This window comes from Necator americanus, chromosome III (genome assembly GCF_031761385.1).
Source record: "Necator americanus strain Aroian chromosome III, whole genome shotgun sequence".
NCBI classification, from domain to species: Eukaryota; Metazoa; Nematoda; class Chromadorea; order Rhabditida; family Ancylostomatidae; genus Necator; species Necator americanus.
Genome location: NC_087373.1, coordinates 29106043 through 29122966, shown reverse-complemented (window position 1 = coordinate 29122966; position 16924 = coordinate 29106043). Strand labels below are relative to the sequence as shown.

The 16924-nt window shown below is 45.0% G+C and overlaps 4 protein-coding genes across 7 annotated transcripts; 1 reads left to right on the top strand and 3 right to left on the bottom strand.

Annotated features, from left to right (window-relative positions):
* Window positions 1-2632: 2632 nt before the first annotated feature.
* RB195_011311 (uncharacterized protein) lies at window positions 2633-14348 on the top strand (the record flags this gene model as incomplete). Of its 4 annotated transcripts, XM_064192664.1 has the most annotated exons (10): window positions 2633-2671; window positions 2773-2852; window positions 9227-9317; window positions 9391-9540; window positions 9594-9731; window positions 10532-10618; window positions 10677-10785; window positions 13936-14009; window positions 14072-14191; window positions 14247-14348. In XM_064192664.1, the coding sequence occupies 10 exons, from the start codon at window positions 2633-2635 to the stop codon at window positions 14346-14348; spliced, it is 990 nt and encodes a 329-aa protein (XP_064050245.1). The 4 variants fall into 4 exon arrangements, with proteins under 4 accessions (XP_064050245.1, XP_064050251.1, XP_064050246.1 ...); XM_064192663.1 differs by lacking the exons at window positions 13936-14009; window positions 14072-14191; window positions 14247-14348 and adding exons at window positions 10823-10926; window positions 11152-11214 and having other exon boundaries at window positions 10677-10740; XM_064192662.1 differs by lacking the exons at window positions 2633-2671; window positions 2773-2852; window positions 9227-9317; ... (2 more) ...; window positions 10532-10618; window positions 10677-10785 and adding exons at window positions 12739-13309; window positions 13428-13559.
* Window positions 11623-12036, bottom strand: RB195_011314 (uncharacterized protein; the record flags this gene model as incomplete). Its single annotated transcript, XM_064192668.1, has 1 exon — window positions 11623-12036. The coding sequence occupies one exon, from the start codon at window positions 12034-12036 to the stop codon at window positions 11623-11625; it is 414 nt and encodes a 137-aa protein (XP_064050250.1).
* RB195_011313 (uncharacterized protein) lies at window positions 12080-12292 on the bottom strand (the record flags this gene model as incomplete). Its single annotated transcript, XM_064192667.1, has 1 exon — window positions 12080-12292. The coding sequence occupies one exon, from the start codon at window positions 12290-12292 to the stop codon at window positions 12080-12082; it is 213 nt and encodes a 70-aa protein (XP_064050249.1).
* Window positions 13347-13640, bottom strand: RB195_011312 (uncharacterized protein; the record flags this gene model as incomplete). Its single annotated transcript, XM_064192666.1, has 1 exon — window positions 13347-13640. One exon carries the CDS (start codon window positions 13638-13640, stop codon window positions 13347-13349), a length of 294 nt encoding a protein of 97 aa, XP_064050247.1.
* Window positions 14349-16924: the final 2576 nt, after the last annotated feature.

The window sequence follows — 16924 nt, the reverse complement described above, 5'->3', positions numbered from 1 at the left end:
GAAAAAAACTGCAACGCAATACAATAATAGCCGATTGCGCATGTTGTTCATAGTGATCGCTTGACAACGATGAACCCATTGTCGAAGAACCGGTGTTGCTTACACGAAACCTAATTCTAGCCGTTTAGCGTCAGAACTAGTCAATGTAGGATGTGTTCCGATAAGAAGAAATAGTGATGGATGTGTGCTTACTCAAGATGCTTCACAAGATCGCTAGGCCACCTTTTAAACTATGGAAAAGTGACTCGCATTCAGGTGCTTATCGCTTGCAAACGAGACACAGTTCCAAGCACAGTCTGAACGTCCGACTAAAGCCGGACTCCAGACCTCTGGTGGTGCTCACTTTGCTTGTCCTCACTGATCAATAAAAATAAAAAGTAATCACACTTTGTGCAAATTTTTGCAACAGAATTTGCGTTTTTCCCTAGCAACACCTTATTCTTTCTTTTTAACAAATTTAAGCATTGATGAAAGATCCTACAGTTTCCTTCCTAATCGCGTCAGAACTACATTTCGAAAATATTCTAACCTGACTTTACACTTATCTTCTTTCGTTACTACCATTTGGAAATATTATTCGAAATATGTGTTTCTCTCCTTTTTGCTAGCGATTAGCACAAAATCCCAGTGAACTGACGTGAATATCTTCGTCATGTTGATGATGATAAGGTTCTACATTAGATCATGTGTAAACTGTTGCCCTCTATTTAAAGGCATCACCCCAAATCTGGGGTGGTGCGGGTTTCAGGTGGGTTATGCCTATACGGGGTCGTAGGTTGTGGGGAAGAGGGTGATCCCGTCCACTTCTTCATAACTACCGTAAAAAACGGCCCGGAAGATGCAGCGCGTGCACATGGCTGGAGCGCTCCAGTCAAACTCGTTGTGGAAAAAGCGCCCCGGAACGCTCGAAGCCGCATTTTCCGGCCGTTTTTTTTTGCGGCAATTAGGAAGAAATGGGCGGAATCACTCTCTCCCCATAATCTACGACCCCGTATAGGCATAACTCACCTGAAACCTGCCCCACTCCAGATTCGTGGGGTGATGCCTTTAAGCAGCAGTCCGCATTAGTGCATCCAATTTCTTAGTAGAAGAGAAGCCAAAGAGAATAATGCTGCACCAGTAACTGCGCTGGTTCCAATTTTTGCGCCATTGTACCAATCCCATACTATGGAGAGTTCCTCAGTATATTCTGGTGTCGACGCACCATCTTGACGCCACGCGACCAGTTTCACCCCATTTTGCCCTTTCGGGCCCGGTGCAGTATTTCGACGTCGCGGAACCCAACCCGCTCCATCTATCGTTTTCTGGGGTCGGTGCGCCGAATGCCAATCTTCAATGCTGTTGAACCTGCCTCACTGCATTCTGGAATTTCGTTACACACATTCTCACACACTCCAGCACAGCACAGGACGAAAGAATAAGCCCTTTATTTTTTGGCATTATAGCTAGGAGTATTACTTCTTTATTTCTGTCCCAATTTATTACTAAAATGTATTGTACATTACTTGTACATTACATCTGACACATGGAAAAACAAACATACAAAATCTCTTCTATGCAGTTATCATGTGATCTATGAGATAATCTCAGCTGGGTGATTTCCATAGTTGCGAAATCTAGCACATTCATCCACCACGACAACTAAGAGGAGCAAGTAAACTGTAAACTAAGAGGAGTAAGCAGTTAGCAACAGCCTTAGGCGATAATATCAGCGCACCGTTCAGGTCAAACAAGTCGAACCCATCAAACAGGTGTCACACCACTGCGGTATGGTATTTCGGTAGCCATTCGATGTTAAAAATTCCCCGTCCTCGCGGCCTAGGGTTCACGTATCAAAAGGCAAGCATATATGGGCCGATCACGTTGTGAGAAGAATCGACAATAGATTGGCTAAACGAATGTTAGAGTGGAACTCAGGAGATGCTAACGCCCTCGAATAAGACCGCTGGTGGGTGGCCTGATGTGTTTCCAACACAGATAGATCAACTGCGAGATCAATTAGATACGGCTCGCAGACCACCTCAACGCCACACACGAAACTCACGGATATCTTGCGACTGCAAAAAAAGATGAATAAGAAGGAGTTTGAGACATGCATGACTAATGAAAAATGGCCTTCTAAGCATCTGAGTAAGAAAGAAGCTGGGAATTGCGAACAAACCCATATTTATTGGTATACAGAACCCAACACCAAAAATTTCCAGGAGAGAAATATCTTTGCTATTTCTCTCGATCAATGATTGATGTGAAATGTGGTTGTGTTCTTTCTTGAGACACAAGCTTAGGGATTGCTGTCTAAGTAATGGTTCTAGTCAGAAGAACACAGGATAATCATTCTCTATAGTAATTTAATTAGAATTTATACACTTACCAGCACATTCCAACCTTGAGTACATGCGAGTTTTAAGTTTCTTTGCTTCGTAACAGATTCTTGAACATGTATATGTTGACGAGAGTAGTCGAGATAACATGGACACTTAGTATTGTGAATTGATATGCTTTTATTTCACTGTTCATGACTGGATGAAAACAACACATATGTATATAAAGAGTATTTCAAAGTGTGGTTCAGTTTCTCAGGGTATTTCGCCGTTTACACTTCAAGCTCCTGCTTTGTCTAAGTCTCGTAAGCATGAGCGATGAAGAAGAAGACGATCTTGGGATCAAGCCGGTTTGTTTCTATGTTGTGTATTCTCCAAAGTTTGCATTAGCACTGACATCCTGAAATACAAGGAAAAGATACAACTCCACTTCAAATGATGTCCTTTTCAGGGAACTGTAATAGATTCTAGTAAGGCGAACTACGTTGTTATCAAATTGCTCGGCGAAGGTGGATTCGGAGCAGTATTCAAGTAAATCTTAATTTCAAACCCGGATTGAAAATAAATTATAGCGAAGTTACTCCCCCATATAACTGGGCTTTGAAATCCATTGGCTGCATTGGTGCAAGATACATAGTACTATATGAGCTTCTATCGAATCATGATCATGCTATATAATAACGGGCTTAGTCTGAGTCTTTGTCAGGTGAGTGTGTGTATGTGTGTATTTGTATGTGTATGTGTATGTGTGTTAGCACGAGTCCAACGGTGTGGAATTGGTGTGCAGTGGTGCAGTAGTATCACGCAATAACTTTGTGTGCATTTTCCAAAAGGTGAATGAGAGATGACAACTGTTTCATAGCCGTGGCCACTGCCAGTGTTGCGTTTCACCTCTATGACTCCTCCGCATGCCCCTTTCCCCGCTCTTTGATTCAGGATAGTAACATTCCTTCTTCAGAAACTGGAAATTCGCATACTAACGGCCGCTTGAAGGCATCACCCCACGAATCTGAGGTGGTACGGATTTCAGGTGGAGTATTCTTATACGGGATAGTAGATTACGGAGAGAGAGGTGATTTCGTCCATTTTTTCCTAATTGCCGTTAATTAAATTAAATTAATTAAATTCCGTCCGGAAGATGCGGCGCGTGCCCAAGGCTAGCGCGCTCCAATCGAACTCGTTGTAGAAAAAAGCTTGTCGGATCGCTCGAGATCTGATCTATCGTCCGAGCCGTTTTTTACGGCAATTAGGAAGAAATGGACGGATCCTTCTCTCCATAATCTACGACCCCGTATACGAATGCTCCACCTGAAATCTGTACCACCTCAGATTCGTTGGGCGATGCCTTTAAGTAATAGCCAACAGTTCACATGATCTGATGTGGAACTTATCTTTATCAGTACGTGATGTTGTTGAGATCATTTTATGTTAACACATCACTCCTTGATAACGGTTGGGGAAAAACAGGAAGAAAACCCATTCGAGTTGAACTTCCAAATTTTGTCTATATTATATTGGTATCGTAGGAATGTTTGAAGCCCGAGTTCGAATGTTCTACAAATGTAGAACTGACCCGTTTAGAAAGAACACTATGAGATCTTTCGCCTAACTTTAAAGACAAAAGGAGAAGAACGCACTGTTAGAAAAACACAATTCTAATTTTACAAAAAATGGCACTACTACTAATTTTCCTTGATGAAGCGAACACCAGAGCAACTGGGAGGCAGCGAAGCGAACCCCACAGAAAGACTGATGTCCGCCTTTAGCTGGACGTTCTTGAAAAAAAAAGCGGGAAACGGGTTTACGGAGCATTTGTACCTACGAGAACGCACCTCTCTGTACATACAACGCGTCCAGAAGCTGACACGAGTCAATGAGGACTCCTCAGCAGCCTCTCTTGGTAAAACTAAGGGGTAAGCTACTGAGAAACTGGAGCTTGTACAAGGACTAAGGACTTGAGCATGATCACGCTCATACTCGTAATCTATACGTTTAACTCTATATTTTTTTACGAAAGGTCTCAACAATGATTTGGTGGTGTGCTGACTTTAACTGCAGGAGTAATCAGTGAGAATAAAGCTTTTGAACATCAGTTGAAATTGTTGTACTCAAAAAATGTTCCATATTGAGTTTAGTTTCTCCATTTCCACCTTTTTAACCGACGCATCCAGAAGATTTCTCTTTCCTTTTGTCTCATCGCTAAACAAAGTTATATGAAATTTTGTTGGACTGGAGTACAGTGGATGTTTTTGGAGCGAGCGATACGCTCGTAATCACCTGCGAGGAATTGGAAACGTCTTCGGTTTGAATGTAACCGCATACTCAATTTTGTGCCACAATGAGGGTTTGATCTAACTACACGGTACCTAGAATAATCGTTCTTCCATTACTTTTTTGTATTCAAAGTCTTTCTTGACAAGCCTGTATTTGTAGGGATACGGTTGATCTCCCCATCCCGTCTGAGATCTCTCTCGACTTCTAGGTACAGTATCACTTGTCACCTGTACTCCCGTTGATCATCGATTTGCCCGAGCGGGCACCACTAATATAGTCGGGTCAATACGACATGAAACACGGACATTTGCGCAAGCGGCTGCGCTCGAAGCGGAGCGGTGGACCGTAGCGGTTGGGATCGCGAAAGGACCCTCACTGCCGCCACTCACCTCTGCAGTTCGCCATGGTCCCACCTCGATTCCAACCGCTGTCTCGACCGCACCGCTTCCGAGCGCGGTCACTTACGTAGCTGTCTGTGCTTCATGTCGTTTTGACCCAACTATGCTTCCATTTGTCCCGATCGCGCGTGTTGCCCAGTGGCATCTCTTATCGCGAAAGACCCGGAGAATAGCGTATTTTTCTTTGAAGGACTTCGTAAAGAGGACTGACCCCTGTGTCGGCGGTCTTCCTGCGGTGCGTTTGATGTCGCGTGCTATCCAGTCGGCTCTGGTCCAATGATCGTCGCTGAAACGCACCACGTGTCCGACCCACCTGATTTTGCTTTCCTTGGCATATTCATCAGCGTCCCTGATCTTCGATCGGTGACGTAAGAGTGAACCTTGAATCCCTTCCTTCACTTGCGTGAAGCGGGTTACTCCTAGCATCACCCTTTCAATTCCCCGTTTTATGAAGCTGATCGCATTTTCCTCCTGCTTGCGAAATGCTCACGTTTCTGAAGCGTAGGTGAAAGCAGGAAGAACCGTTGCGTTGAATAGGTGAGCACAGAGCCGGGTGTTCCTGGTCTTCACTACATCCTTGATGCTCTTATATGCTCCCCAAGACGATGGTTTCCTTCTGCCCACCTCGGAGATCAGGTCGTTCACGTTGATTTCGCGACCTAGATATACATAGCTGGAGCATTCGGCTTTCCGTTGAGCGCGAATGGTGCATCAGAGACCCATCCGTTCCTCATAAACATCGTCTTGTCTAGGTTCAGCTGAAGACCGATCTTTTACACCTTCCATAAAATTCAGCCAGCATTTGTTCCGCCTGATTGTTGCCTGATGTTATAAGAACGATGTCATCAGCGGAACGAAGATGGTGTAAATGCCGGCCTTCACCTTTCACTCTAATGTTGTCCCATTCCAATCCTCGCATCGCGTTCTCGAGAGTGGCACTGAATATTTTGGGTGAAATTGTATCACCATGACGAACCCCTCTCTTCACCTCGATGATGACATCATTGTAGAAAATTTGGTAATGAAGTGGCTATACACCTCACGAATTATCTTTACGTACGAAGTAGGGACACCTTGGTTGTCCAAGGCCTCCATGAGCACTTCGGTCTCAGCTGTATCGAAGGTTTTCTTCAAATCGATGCAAGTGAGACACAGCGGCATCTTGTACTCTCGCGATACTTCTATGAGTTTTGAAACCGTGTGTGATGCGCCTCTACTCAACCCTTTTCGAAACCCTGCTTGATCGCATAGCTGTCCTTCATCTAATGTTCTTTCTATCCTGTTTAGGATTACACTTGTGAAGAGCTTCTAGATGTCAGACAGTAAGCAGGTTGGGCGATAGTCGCCCATGTCTTGTGGTTCTCCCTTCTTATACAATAGCATGGTCTTGCTGGTTTTCCATTGCTAAGGAACCTTGCATTCCGACAGATAATGAGTGCAGAGCCGTCAATGTGTTGATGAGGACTGGCGGTAGGTACTTAATTTGTTCAGGCAGCTTGATTTTGTCGGGACCGACATGCCATCATGTCGGTGAAGTACGATTCTTCATCGATGTCATGTCCATCTTACCTCAGGTGGTGAGAAGGCAAGTGGACCCGGCTGTCGAAGAGATCTGAGCAGAAGTCATGAATGACCTTTTCCATCCTCCTTCTCGATGTTGAAGTTCCAGCGGACGTAGCGAATGCTCTGTTCCGCCTCTGTAGCTTCAGCGAACACTTCTCTTCTCTCTTTGAAGTCTTCTTCTATCGCCTCTCTACAAAACCTTGCAAACTCGGACGCGAGTCCTTGGTTGCCTGCAACTCGTGCAGCTTCATGCTGGCGTATCAGCTCGACAGTTTCAAAAGACAGGCGCCTCTTGGTGGTTTTAGAACTCTCAGCCTTCCTCGTGCAGTCGTGAAGATGTTCTACAAGCCGTTCATATTCGCCCTTTGTATAATTTCCGCAAAAGCCAGCTAGCGTACCGAAGAAATCCCAATTAATTATAGTTCTGGGAGTTCGCTTAGTGAAGTTGGCGGCATTTTCTCCTCCTCTCTGTGAAAAAAAATATTCCTCAAAGAAAGCGATGTTCCGACCCCGTATGAAACTTTGGTCCAACAGCGACATCCGACTGGCAAAACCTTTGACTGACAATGATGTGGTCAATTTCATCATGATATCATCTTCGGGAGACTCCCACGTCCAACAGAGAGAGGAGGGCTACTGTAATTGCGAGTTCCCATGGATGGTCTTAGTCGTCATGAACTCGGAGAACCTCTCTCCCTACTCATTCCATTGTAAGCCGTGAGTTCCGATGTGAGGTTCTTCAAGCTCTCTTCTGCAGCCAATTTTGGCGTTGAAATCAAAAATTGCGACCTTGTAGAAGGTATGATCTTCTTGTAGAACTTCTCCAGATACATATAGAAGGCTTCGACTTCTTCTTCTTCTTCTTTGTATCTTGATATTGGAGCGTAAATGACGAAGATAGTCAAAGCTGGGGTAGGACCACATCTTCTCATCCGTAGACGTCCGATTCGGGTCGTAAATTGTTCGAAAGAGTCGATTTTCGATTTTCACTGCCATATTCGTGTTGACGAAGACGCCAACTCCACCAACATCTCTACTGTCGTATGTTCCTAAGAACAGTTCTTCTCCAGTGTCATACACTTTGTTCAGTGGGTGGCTTCGCCTCGTCTCGGCCAGTCCGATGACGTCATACTTAAACTTCCTGGCTTGCATCATCAGATCTTCAATGGCCACATCCGACGTACGCGTTATAGGTATAGATCGTCATCCTGTTCCTTTTCCATTTTGGAAACCCATATGACTCCTGCAATCCCGTCTTTCCTGGCGTTACTGTACCAGGCTTTCCTCTGACTCAATCTGACTGAATCAGGAGACTCTTTTCTATTACTGTGACATGCGTAAGGTGGAGCTTGTTTGATGAAGACGACTCCAAATCTCCTCCCTTGCACCTCCCAGTCCCATCCTGGCACAACAGGTACAGGGTTTCCATCCCTGAATCCACCTGCGTCTCAGGACAGGTACAAGGTCGCTTCTAGTCCGCCGTTAGCCCTCTATCCGCCAGCTGGTGACGCGCCACGTAGCCTAACGACTAACCCTTCTAATGGGGAAGATCCGTGGTTAGGTACAGTACTGAATAAATTGTGTGTGCTACGATGGTTCCGTCTTGTAATCGGTGTCTGTCGCTTTTTCAGTGTTTGAAGACAAACTTTCTCTTTCGCACACCTTTTTCCTATGCATCTTATTAAAGGCAGCGCTTAGGAGATTTTCACTTCAATAGTAGACAAAATTTATGCAAGCTTGCAAGCTTCACAGCAGAAATGCAAAGCACCATCTTAAAGGCATCACCCCACGAATCTGAGGTGGTGCAGATTTCAGGTGGAGTATTCGTATACGAGATGGGAGACTACGGAGAGGGAGGTGATTCCGTCCATTTCTTGCTAATTGCCGTAAAAAACGGCCCGGAAGATGCGGCGCCGCACAAGACTGGCGCGCTCCAATCGAACCTCTTGTACAAAATGGTGCGCCAAAACAAATGAAGCCGTATCTTCCGGGCCGTAGACTGCGGGAACCGGGATGGTTCCGCCCATTCCTCCCCACTCGTCCCAAAGAATGGTGTGGAAGACCACGTTTTTTTTTATGACAACTTCGGTCGCGACGCGACACCCTTGCGCACGCGATGCATCCGAGTGCGGTCAGTCGAGGAACAGTGGTGCCCTCTCACCAGCGTACTCGAGTGAAACCAATGAATAGGCAGGTGAGAGGACCGGAGTGTGTGCATAGAGGTGCGTTCCAACCTCTCAGGAATTAAGGCGGTTCCAACGCCGGTTTTTACGACGCTGAGGAAAGGTTTGCTTTGCTTGCTTTTTGGTTTGCTGGATTCCGCACCACAAATGACCACAAAAACGAATGACATCACGATCTCTCCAAGGAGAGGTAGGAGTGTGGGTAGTTTACGAGTATTGAGCGTAATTGCGGTCATTCTCGTAAGTGACACTCTTACTCCTACCCTCATCTATTCGTGGAGAGATACAAACAACGTCAGTTTTGTGATACGCTGCCTTTAAATTATGGCAATCTAGGGAAGTTGGAGATTTTAAAAAATTTTGAGTTTAGTTCTTGAGTATGCGAAAGTATTGTTGCTGAAACATCAAAATCAGTTCGGGATTGACGTTGTTAGAAACCTAAAAGATTACATGCATAAGAATCTTAAAGCAAAAGAAGCGGGTTCAGAGTTCATGACCAGAAGGATCCCACCAAGTTGTTTGCAATGAAGGTAGAAAAGAAACTTGAAACTCGGAAACACTCAAAGTTGAAAATGGAGGTATGTGTACTAATTCCAATCATAGATCAGTGTTTATACCGTGGAGTATGTTGTGACCAACACCCTAGTTTAGATAGCAATCCTCAAACTTGTTTCTCAAGAAAGAAAACAATCACATTTTACATCGATCATTGATCGAGGAAAAAAGGAAACGTATTTCTTTCTCGTTATGGAACTAGTCGGAAAGAGCTTGGCCGATTTAAAGAACCAACGTCCTGGACGAGTACGTTCCAAAGTGCTTCAAGTTTATGAACTTTCAAAAGCTGTTCCTTTCAGGTATTCAGTATCTCCACGGGACTAGGCGCGTCAATCCAGTGTTTAGAAGCGTGCGAAGATCTTCACAAATATGGTTTCATCCATCGTGATCTGAAGCCGGCTAACTATGCGTGCGGCCTTCGAGAAAAGAAACGGGTGGTACGTTGTGAAAAAAATATTTGATTTGAAATCACCGACGTTCGCACCAGAAAATATGATGCGGATGTTGTTTACACGTCACACTATGAATGCGCTAAACATCCCGTACAAATTCAGAGAGTAATTGGTTCAGCAACACCAAACTTATTAATCTGCCCGTCGAAACAACCCTTCAGAACACCCGTACGAGTGAAGAAGTAGAAATGAGTGAAGTGACTCACTGATGAGATTAGTCGATGAAGCGACCCTTTGAAGCCAGCATTTATTCCACTTTCACATTTTCACGGGTATATAGAGCTACTTTGGGTGAGCTGATTAGTCCTTTGCTCTTGATTCGCGTTATCGCTGTGGAGATCGCAAACTATAGTAGGGTCAAAATGACATGATCTACGGCGCAGTTGCGTAAGTCGCTACATTGAAAGCTGTGAACCGAAGCGTTTAGGATCGAGGAGGGACCCATGCTAGCACCGCTCCTCGTTGCACCTTCGCAATGGTCCCAGTTCTTCGTAGATGAGCCTGCGCTTTCGACTTGAGTTCACAATAGTTTGATTTATGAACACCTGTGTAGTCTATACAGTGAGTGCGTGGGCCAATGTACCAAGCCAGCGGTTTTACCTCTCAGACAGGCCTGGTAACAATTTATAGACATCTGAAGGACAAAAGTCTTTGTTGGCCTGGGGTGGTTTCGAAGCATGCAACCAAAACCACTTGCAAAGGGAGTGAAGAAAACTGCGAAGAGCCTAAACGCCTAAACACCATGGATAATATTAAGCATCTCTAAACATGAACACTATTTGCAGATTTATATTCTTGATTTTGGAATAGCAAGAAGAATTTTGAATGACAAAGGGGAACTAAAAACGCCACGGATGACAGTGAAGTTTAAGGTGCCGATTAAAAACATTAACAGGGTTTTGAGCTATGAAAGTTTAGCTCGAAATATAGGGTACAATTCCATTTGCGTCAATATCTTGCCATCGAAACACCGAGATGGGGCCTAAGGATGATTGTGAATCGTGGTTTTATTTGTTACTTGATATAACAGTTCCTCAAGGTAAGAGAATCTACTTTGATTTGTTTATATATTTTAGATTGCACTGTTCATCTTATCGAATTCCACCACGGATATACATCTGTATACAAATTCCCATCCAGGATATACGTACGAAAATGGAGCAACGATTCTATTAGCAGTGTACGCGTTTTAAGGGAGTACAACATTATAGTAGAGTCGAAACGAAATGAAGCTCGGTGCATTTAAGCTGTTGCGGTAGAGGGAACGAGTAAGATCGAGGCGGGACCTTCCTTAGTTCCACTCATCGCTGCGGTCCGAATTCACCGCGCTGCTTCGAGCGCAGCCGCTTACGCGACTGCGCTGAGCTTCAAGAGCTCAGAAAAAAGTAATCCTTACAACTTTTAGTTTACCATTATTGATTACCTTGACTCCCGTTTATCTTCGAACTGGTCAAATGGGCGCCAGTAGCTCTTCCATTTGTTCCGATCGCGTGCTAGAGTCGCAAAGTGGTTCCTCCTTTCGCGTGGGGCACGAAGAGCATCATAATTTTCCTTGGAGGAATTCGTGAAGAAATCTGACCATCGGGTCGGCGATCTTCCTGTAGCGCGCTTAATATACCCAGTCGCTCACGGCTCTAGTCCAACGGTTTTCGTTAAAGCGCATCACGTGTCCGGCACACCTGATTTTGCTTTCCTTTCTCATATTCGGCAGCGTCTCTGGTCTTCGATTCGTCTTCGACGTAGGAGAAAACTTCGAATCCCGCCCCTCACTTGACTCACTCACAAAGCGGGATACTCACTCTTTCAATTGCGCGTTCAATGAAGCCCACCACATTTTCTTTCTGCTTGCGAAATGTCCAGGTTTCTGAAATATAGATCAGAGCAGGAAACACTGTGGTGTTGAGGAGGTGAGCCGGGTGTTCCTAGTCTTCTTCACTACATCCTCGATGCTCTTATACGCTCCCCAAGGCGCTCGTCTCCTCCTGCCCAGCTCGAGGTCAGGTCGTTCATCATGTTCAACTCCCGACCCAGATAAACGTAGCTGGTGCATTCGGATATGTTCGTTCCGTTGAGCGTGAATGGGACATCCGAGACCCATGCGCTGCGTGAACATCGTCTTTAGCAGATTCAGCTGAAGGTCGATGCATCCACATGTTTCGTCGAATTCGGTCAGCGTTCGTTCCGCTTGGCTGCTGAATGTTATCAGTACGATGTCATCAACAAAGCGCAAGTAGTGTAGCTGCCGACCATCATCCTTCGCTCCCATTTCGTCCCATTCTAGGTTTCGCATTGCCTTCTCAGAAGTGGCTGCGAATATTTTAGGTGAAATTGTATCATCCTGTCGGACCTCTCTTCATGTCGATTATGATCTTCTTGTAGAATGGCGGAATGCCGATCGTGAAGTGTGTAGTCATGCTGTACAAGTCTCGAAGTACCATTACGTACTGATTAGGGATGCCTTTGTTGTCCGAAGCTTCCACAACCGCTTCTATCTCAACTGAGTCGAAGGCCTTCTTCAAGTCGATGAAGGTGAGACAGAGCGGCATCTTGTTCTTTCGTGATACCTCGATGAGTTTCAAAACAGTGTGAATGTGGTCAATCGTACCTAATCCTTTTCGAAACCCTGCTTGCTCGCATGGCTGTCCTTCATCCAACACTTTTTCAATCTTGTTAAGGATCAGTCTTGTAAAGAGCTTGTAGATGACGGACAGTTGGCAGATTGGACGATGGTTGGCGATGTAATGTAATCTCTCTTCTTATACAACAACACGGCCTTGCTGGTCTTCCACTGTTTAGGAACCTTGCATTGCGACAGGTAACTTATAAAGATCCCTCAGATGGTGAGGAAGCAAGTAGACGCGGTCGAAGAGGTCTGAGTAGAAGTCATGACGACCTATTCCACCCCCTTCTTGATGCTGTAGTTGTTCCATCTGGGGTCCGGCGAGCAGTTGTTGTTGTTTTAAGATTGGCGAAGTTCCGGCGGGCGTAACGAATGCTCTGTCACGCCTCTGGAGATTCAGCCAACGCTTCTGCTCTTCCCTCTTTGAGGTCCTCCTTTATCGCCTCTCTGCAAAGCCTTGCAAGCTCGGACGTGAGCTTTGGTTCCCTGCGGCTCGTGCTGCTCTACGCTGGCGTATCGGCTCAAAAGTTTCAAGAGACAGACCTTCCTCGTGCGGATGTTCTACAAGCCGTTAATATTCGTCGTCGAAGTTGCCCATTGCGGAATCTTCCCAAAAGCCAGCTAGCGTACCGAAGGATCCCTGTTAATGATAGTTCTGGGAGTTCGCTTTATGAACTTGGGGGCATTTTCTCCTCTCCGTGCGAAAGAAAATATTCTCCGAAGAAAGCGATGTTCCTATCCCGTATGAAACTTTGGTCCAACAGCGACATCCTACTGGCCAAACCTTTGACTAACAATGATGTGCTCAATTTCATCATGATATCATCTTCGGGAGACTCCCACTTCCAGCACAGAGAGGAGGGCTACTGGAATTGTGAGCTCCCATGGATGGTCTTAGTCGTCATGATGAACTTGGAGAACCTCTCTCCCTACTCATTCCATTGTAAGCCGTGAGTTCCGATGTGAGGTTCTTCAGGCGTTCATCTTGGGCCAATTTTTGCGTTGAAATCGTCAATTATGACCTTGTAGAAGGCATGATCTTCTCTGTAGAACTTCTTCAGGTCCATATGAAAAGCTTCGACATCTTCATCTTCTTCGTAGCTTGATGTTGGAGCGTAAGCGACGAAGATATTCAAAGCTGGGGTTGAACAACATCTTCTTCCGCAGACGTTCGATTCCGATTCCGACGGGTAGTAAGTTGTGTTGCCGGACCGACACGCGGGATACAAAGATGTCGTGAGTCGGTCGTGGCTCAGGAGAAACAGGGAGTCCATCCCCTGAATCCACCCGCATCTCTGGGCAAGCACAAGGTCGCTTTTCGTCCGCGATTAGCCCCTATCCGCCAACCGGGGAAGCGCCACGTAGCCTCGCGACTAACCAGCTGTGATCCTTCTGGGGAGGGGGATCCGTGGTAGTTTAGCATACGAGGCATAATTTGATAGATTTGATTTAACACTGCTGATTCTTGAGCTTGTGTGATAAAGTCATTTATGAGGAATTTCGGATGAACTCCCTGCTGTATCATGCTTCAATGTTAATCAAACATTACACTCTGAACAAAAATTGCAGGCCTTTTATGGAAAGCTTTTAGTGAGAAGAACGAGGTTTTGCGTATGAAAGAAGAAATTCGAAAGGAAAAACGAGTAGGTTTTGCTATCCAGATTATTCTTTATCGTTGACGCGTTGACATTTTTCCATTTTTCAGGAGGCACAATTTGGAAATATGAAGTGCAAGGAGGAACTAGGGAAAATAATTGACTATATAGATACTCTACATTATCACGATCATGTTGACTACAGCTATATATACAAACTGTTAGAAGAGGTACGGTTCAAAATTTCTATCTAAAAAATGGCGTTCTTCTCATAGTATAGTTCAGGGAGCAACGGCAGCTGGTGGAAGCATTCATAATCCTTATGATTGGGAAGTGGATACTGCGCGGGGGACACCAGTGAAAAGAAGCTCACTTTACTTAGCCTGATAATGGGCCTTACAGGACAAAATCCTGTTTATAGAGATTTTCATCGCAATATCTCTCTACACAACATTCGTGTCGTGTTTCTGTATCGATTTCATAAAGTAAATGTTTAACTAGCATTGAGCATTCACGTTTTCCACGAAGACAAGACTTTCGTTTTTACCACGTTCAGATGATATTGGACTTTTGCAGGTCTTTATTTCCATGTTTGATTTTAAATTTTCTACGATTCGCAAGGTGTTCTGCTCTGGGAGGTGCTCGATGGTAATCAGACATTCAACGCCAATCTTTACGTGAAACAACTTCAGAAACTGGTCAATCCAGAAAACGCCTTGAAGTTGCACAGCTGCATAACAGCGCGACACCTCATGCAGCAGAGATGGCGCAGCAGTTTTTCAGTTTCCGCAATGGGTGGGCGGTGTATAATGACACAGGCAAGTTACGCGTTCGTAAACCTTAAAAGAATTCAATTGAAGTGAGCGCGATGGCTCACCTCAAGCAGACTTATTAACCACAGACACTTTATACACACACCTTAAGACTTTCTCGGCAGCCATTATCCTCTTACTATCAACGAACGACGACTCCAAACGCGCTCTGTTGATTGGACATCCATTCTTTCTACTTTGCAATTCATTTTCTGCAAATTTCCTTTATATCACCAATGTTAAAGAGCTACGCTTTCCTCTACGGCAAACTGGCAGTTTCCAAAGTAAAGCAGTTAGCCCATATTTTCCCTGGTTGCTGTGGAAATCCCGTTATGGAAGATACGGACCAGTTGAAAAAGACCTGCTCACCTGTTCTCAACAGTTTTTTCATCGCCCTAGTACGCAGTGAAGACGTGGGCGGACACCACGAAGTTACTTCTCACCCACGGAGTGCAAGAGAGATATAGTATAACTAGCGCACGCAACGCTCAGCCGGTCTTTGAAGCTTCGACCGTAGAAATCTCTCAGTCTATACGACACAACCGAAGGTATATCGAGCGCAGACAGACCAATCACATTGTGAAAAGAATCTACACTAGATGGACTAAAAGAACGTTTGAGTGGATTCCAAAAGATGCTAACTTCCTATTGGGAAGTGCCAACGACATGTGCTGGCGTAAATGCGGTCAGCCTCATAGAACGCTCAGCTGAAAGAGTGATGGTGGTGGGAATATCCAGTTTTACGCACGTAAAAGGTAAAGTAGTAGTAAAACTTCAGTTCTACGTCAAGGTCGAGGAAGGAGAAATTAAAGGAAAAAAATTATTAAATTAAAATCAAAATTAAAGAGCACGATAAGTAAAATTAAGTGGACGTGATTTGTTTCAACTACAATTCCTGAACTAGAGCAGTGAGATTTAGATTATACGCGAAGTCAAACGCATTGCGGAAAGGCCGGTGATCTTTTCTGATTTCTTCACTAAGCTTTTCAAAGAACTGCATGATGCTCTTCGAATCCCTCGCGAGAGGAGAAGCCACCGAGCAACCCTCCACCGCGCAATGGCGACAATTGGAAGTGGCACCTTTCTGTGATCTCTCTCGTTCTCTGTTTGCTGTGCACATTTCCGTGGTGTTTTATTTTTATTTTACTTGGTATATGTTCTTATTTTAAGTTCTATTTTATAGAAATGAAATTGTACACAATAGATCTCCTAAGAAGCAATGAATTCACCATTGATTAACTTGGAACATCATTCTTCAGTTCACGCTTTGCTTAATGTGAATCTCTTTATTTTCTTAACGATTATGGTTAAAAACTTCTAAAGACTCACTGCAGCGCAATACAATTTTGTAAAAACGAAATGAAGCTCGGTGCAGTTGCGTAAGCGGGTGCGCTCAAAGCGACGCGGTGGTGCGTAGCAATGGGTGTCGGGGTGGGACCATCGCTAGCTTCGGCTATGAGTGGTGCTAGTGAGGGTCCTTCTTCGACCCCAATCGATACGTACAACTGCGCCGCTTCGTGTGCAGGCGCCTCCGCAATTGCACCAAACATCATGCCACTTTCACTGAACATGTCCTCCAGGCTACTTGAGAAGGCCAGTTTCGTATCTGAAAGTTCAAAAACTCTGCCTATTGCGTCCAGTTACTAAGTTCAACACTTGCTTTGTACCTACCTAATGTGTACAGTTACAGTACTCATGTTATACCATAATGTGAAAAATATAGTAGAGTCAAAACGACATGAAGCATGTCGCAATTGCGTATGCGGCTTCTCTCGACGCGCGTTGGTGGAGCGAAGCGACGAGCAGCGCGGTGAAACCCCCGCAGACACCACCCATCGCTGCAGTTTGCGACGGTCCCACCTCGGCTCCAACTGCTTCCCATACCGCGCCGTTTCGAGCGCGTACGCAGATGCACAGCAACTACACTCGTGATTCATGTCGTTTTGACTCGACCATATGCGCTAATGGATGAGAGCAAAATCTTGCATGAGACCTTGAAAAAGCGTTTGTGCATTTTTGTGAATTTATTCAACTGCTGCTTTCGTGAGCCTTGCTGCCACTGCAAATCTTTAGTGGTCAGTGATAGGGGGATCTCTCAAATTTATTTGTCGTTTTGGTTGCTTGCTTGTTATGATGGCCACACCATGATTG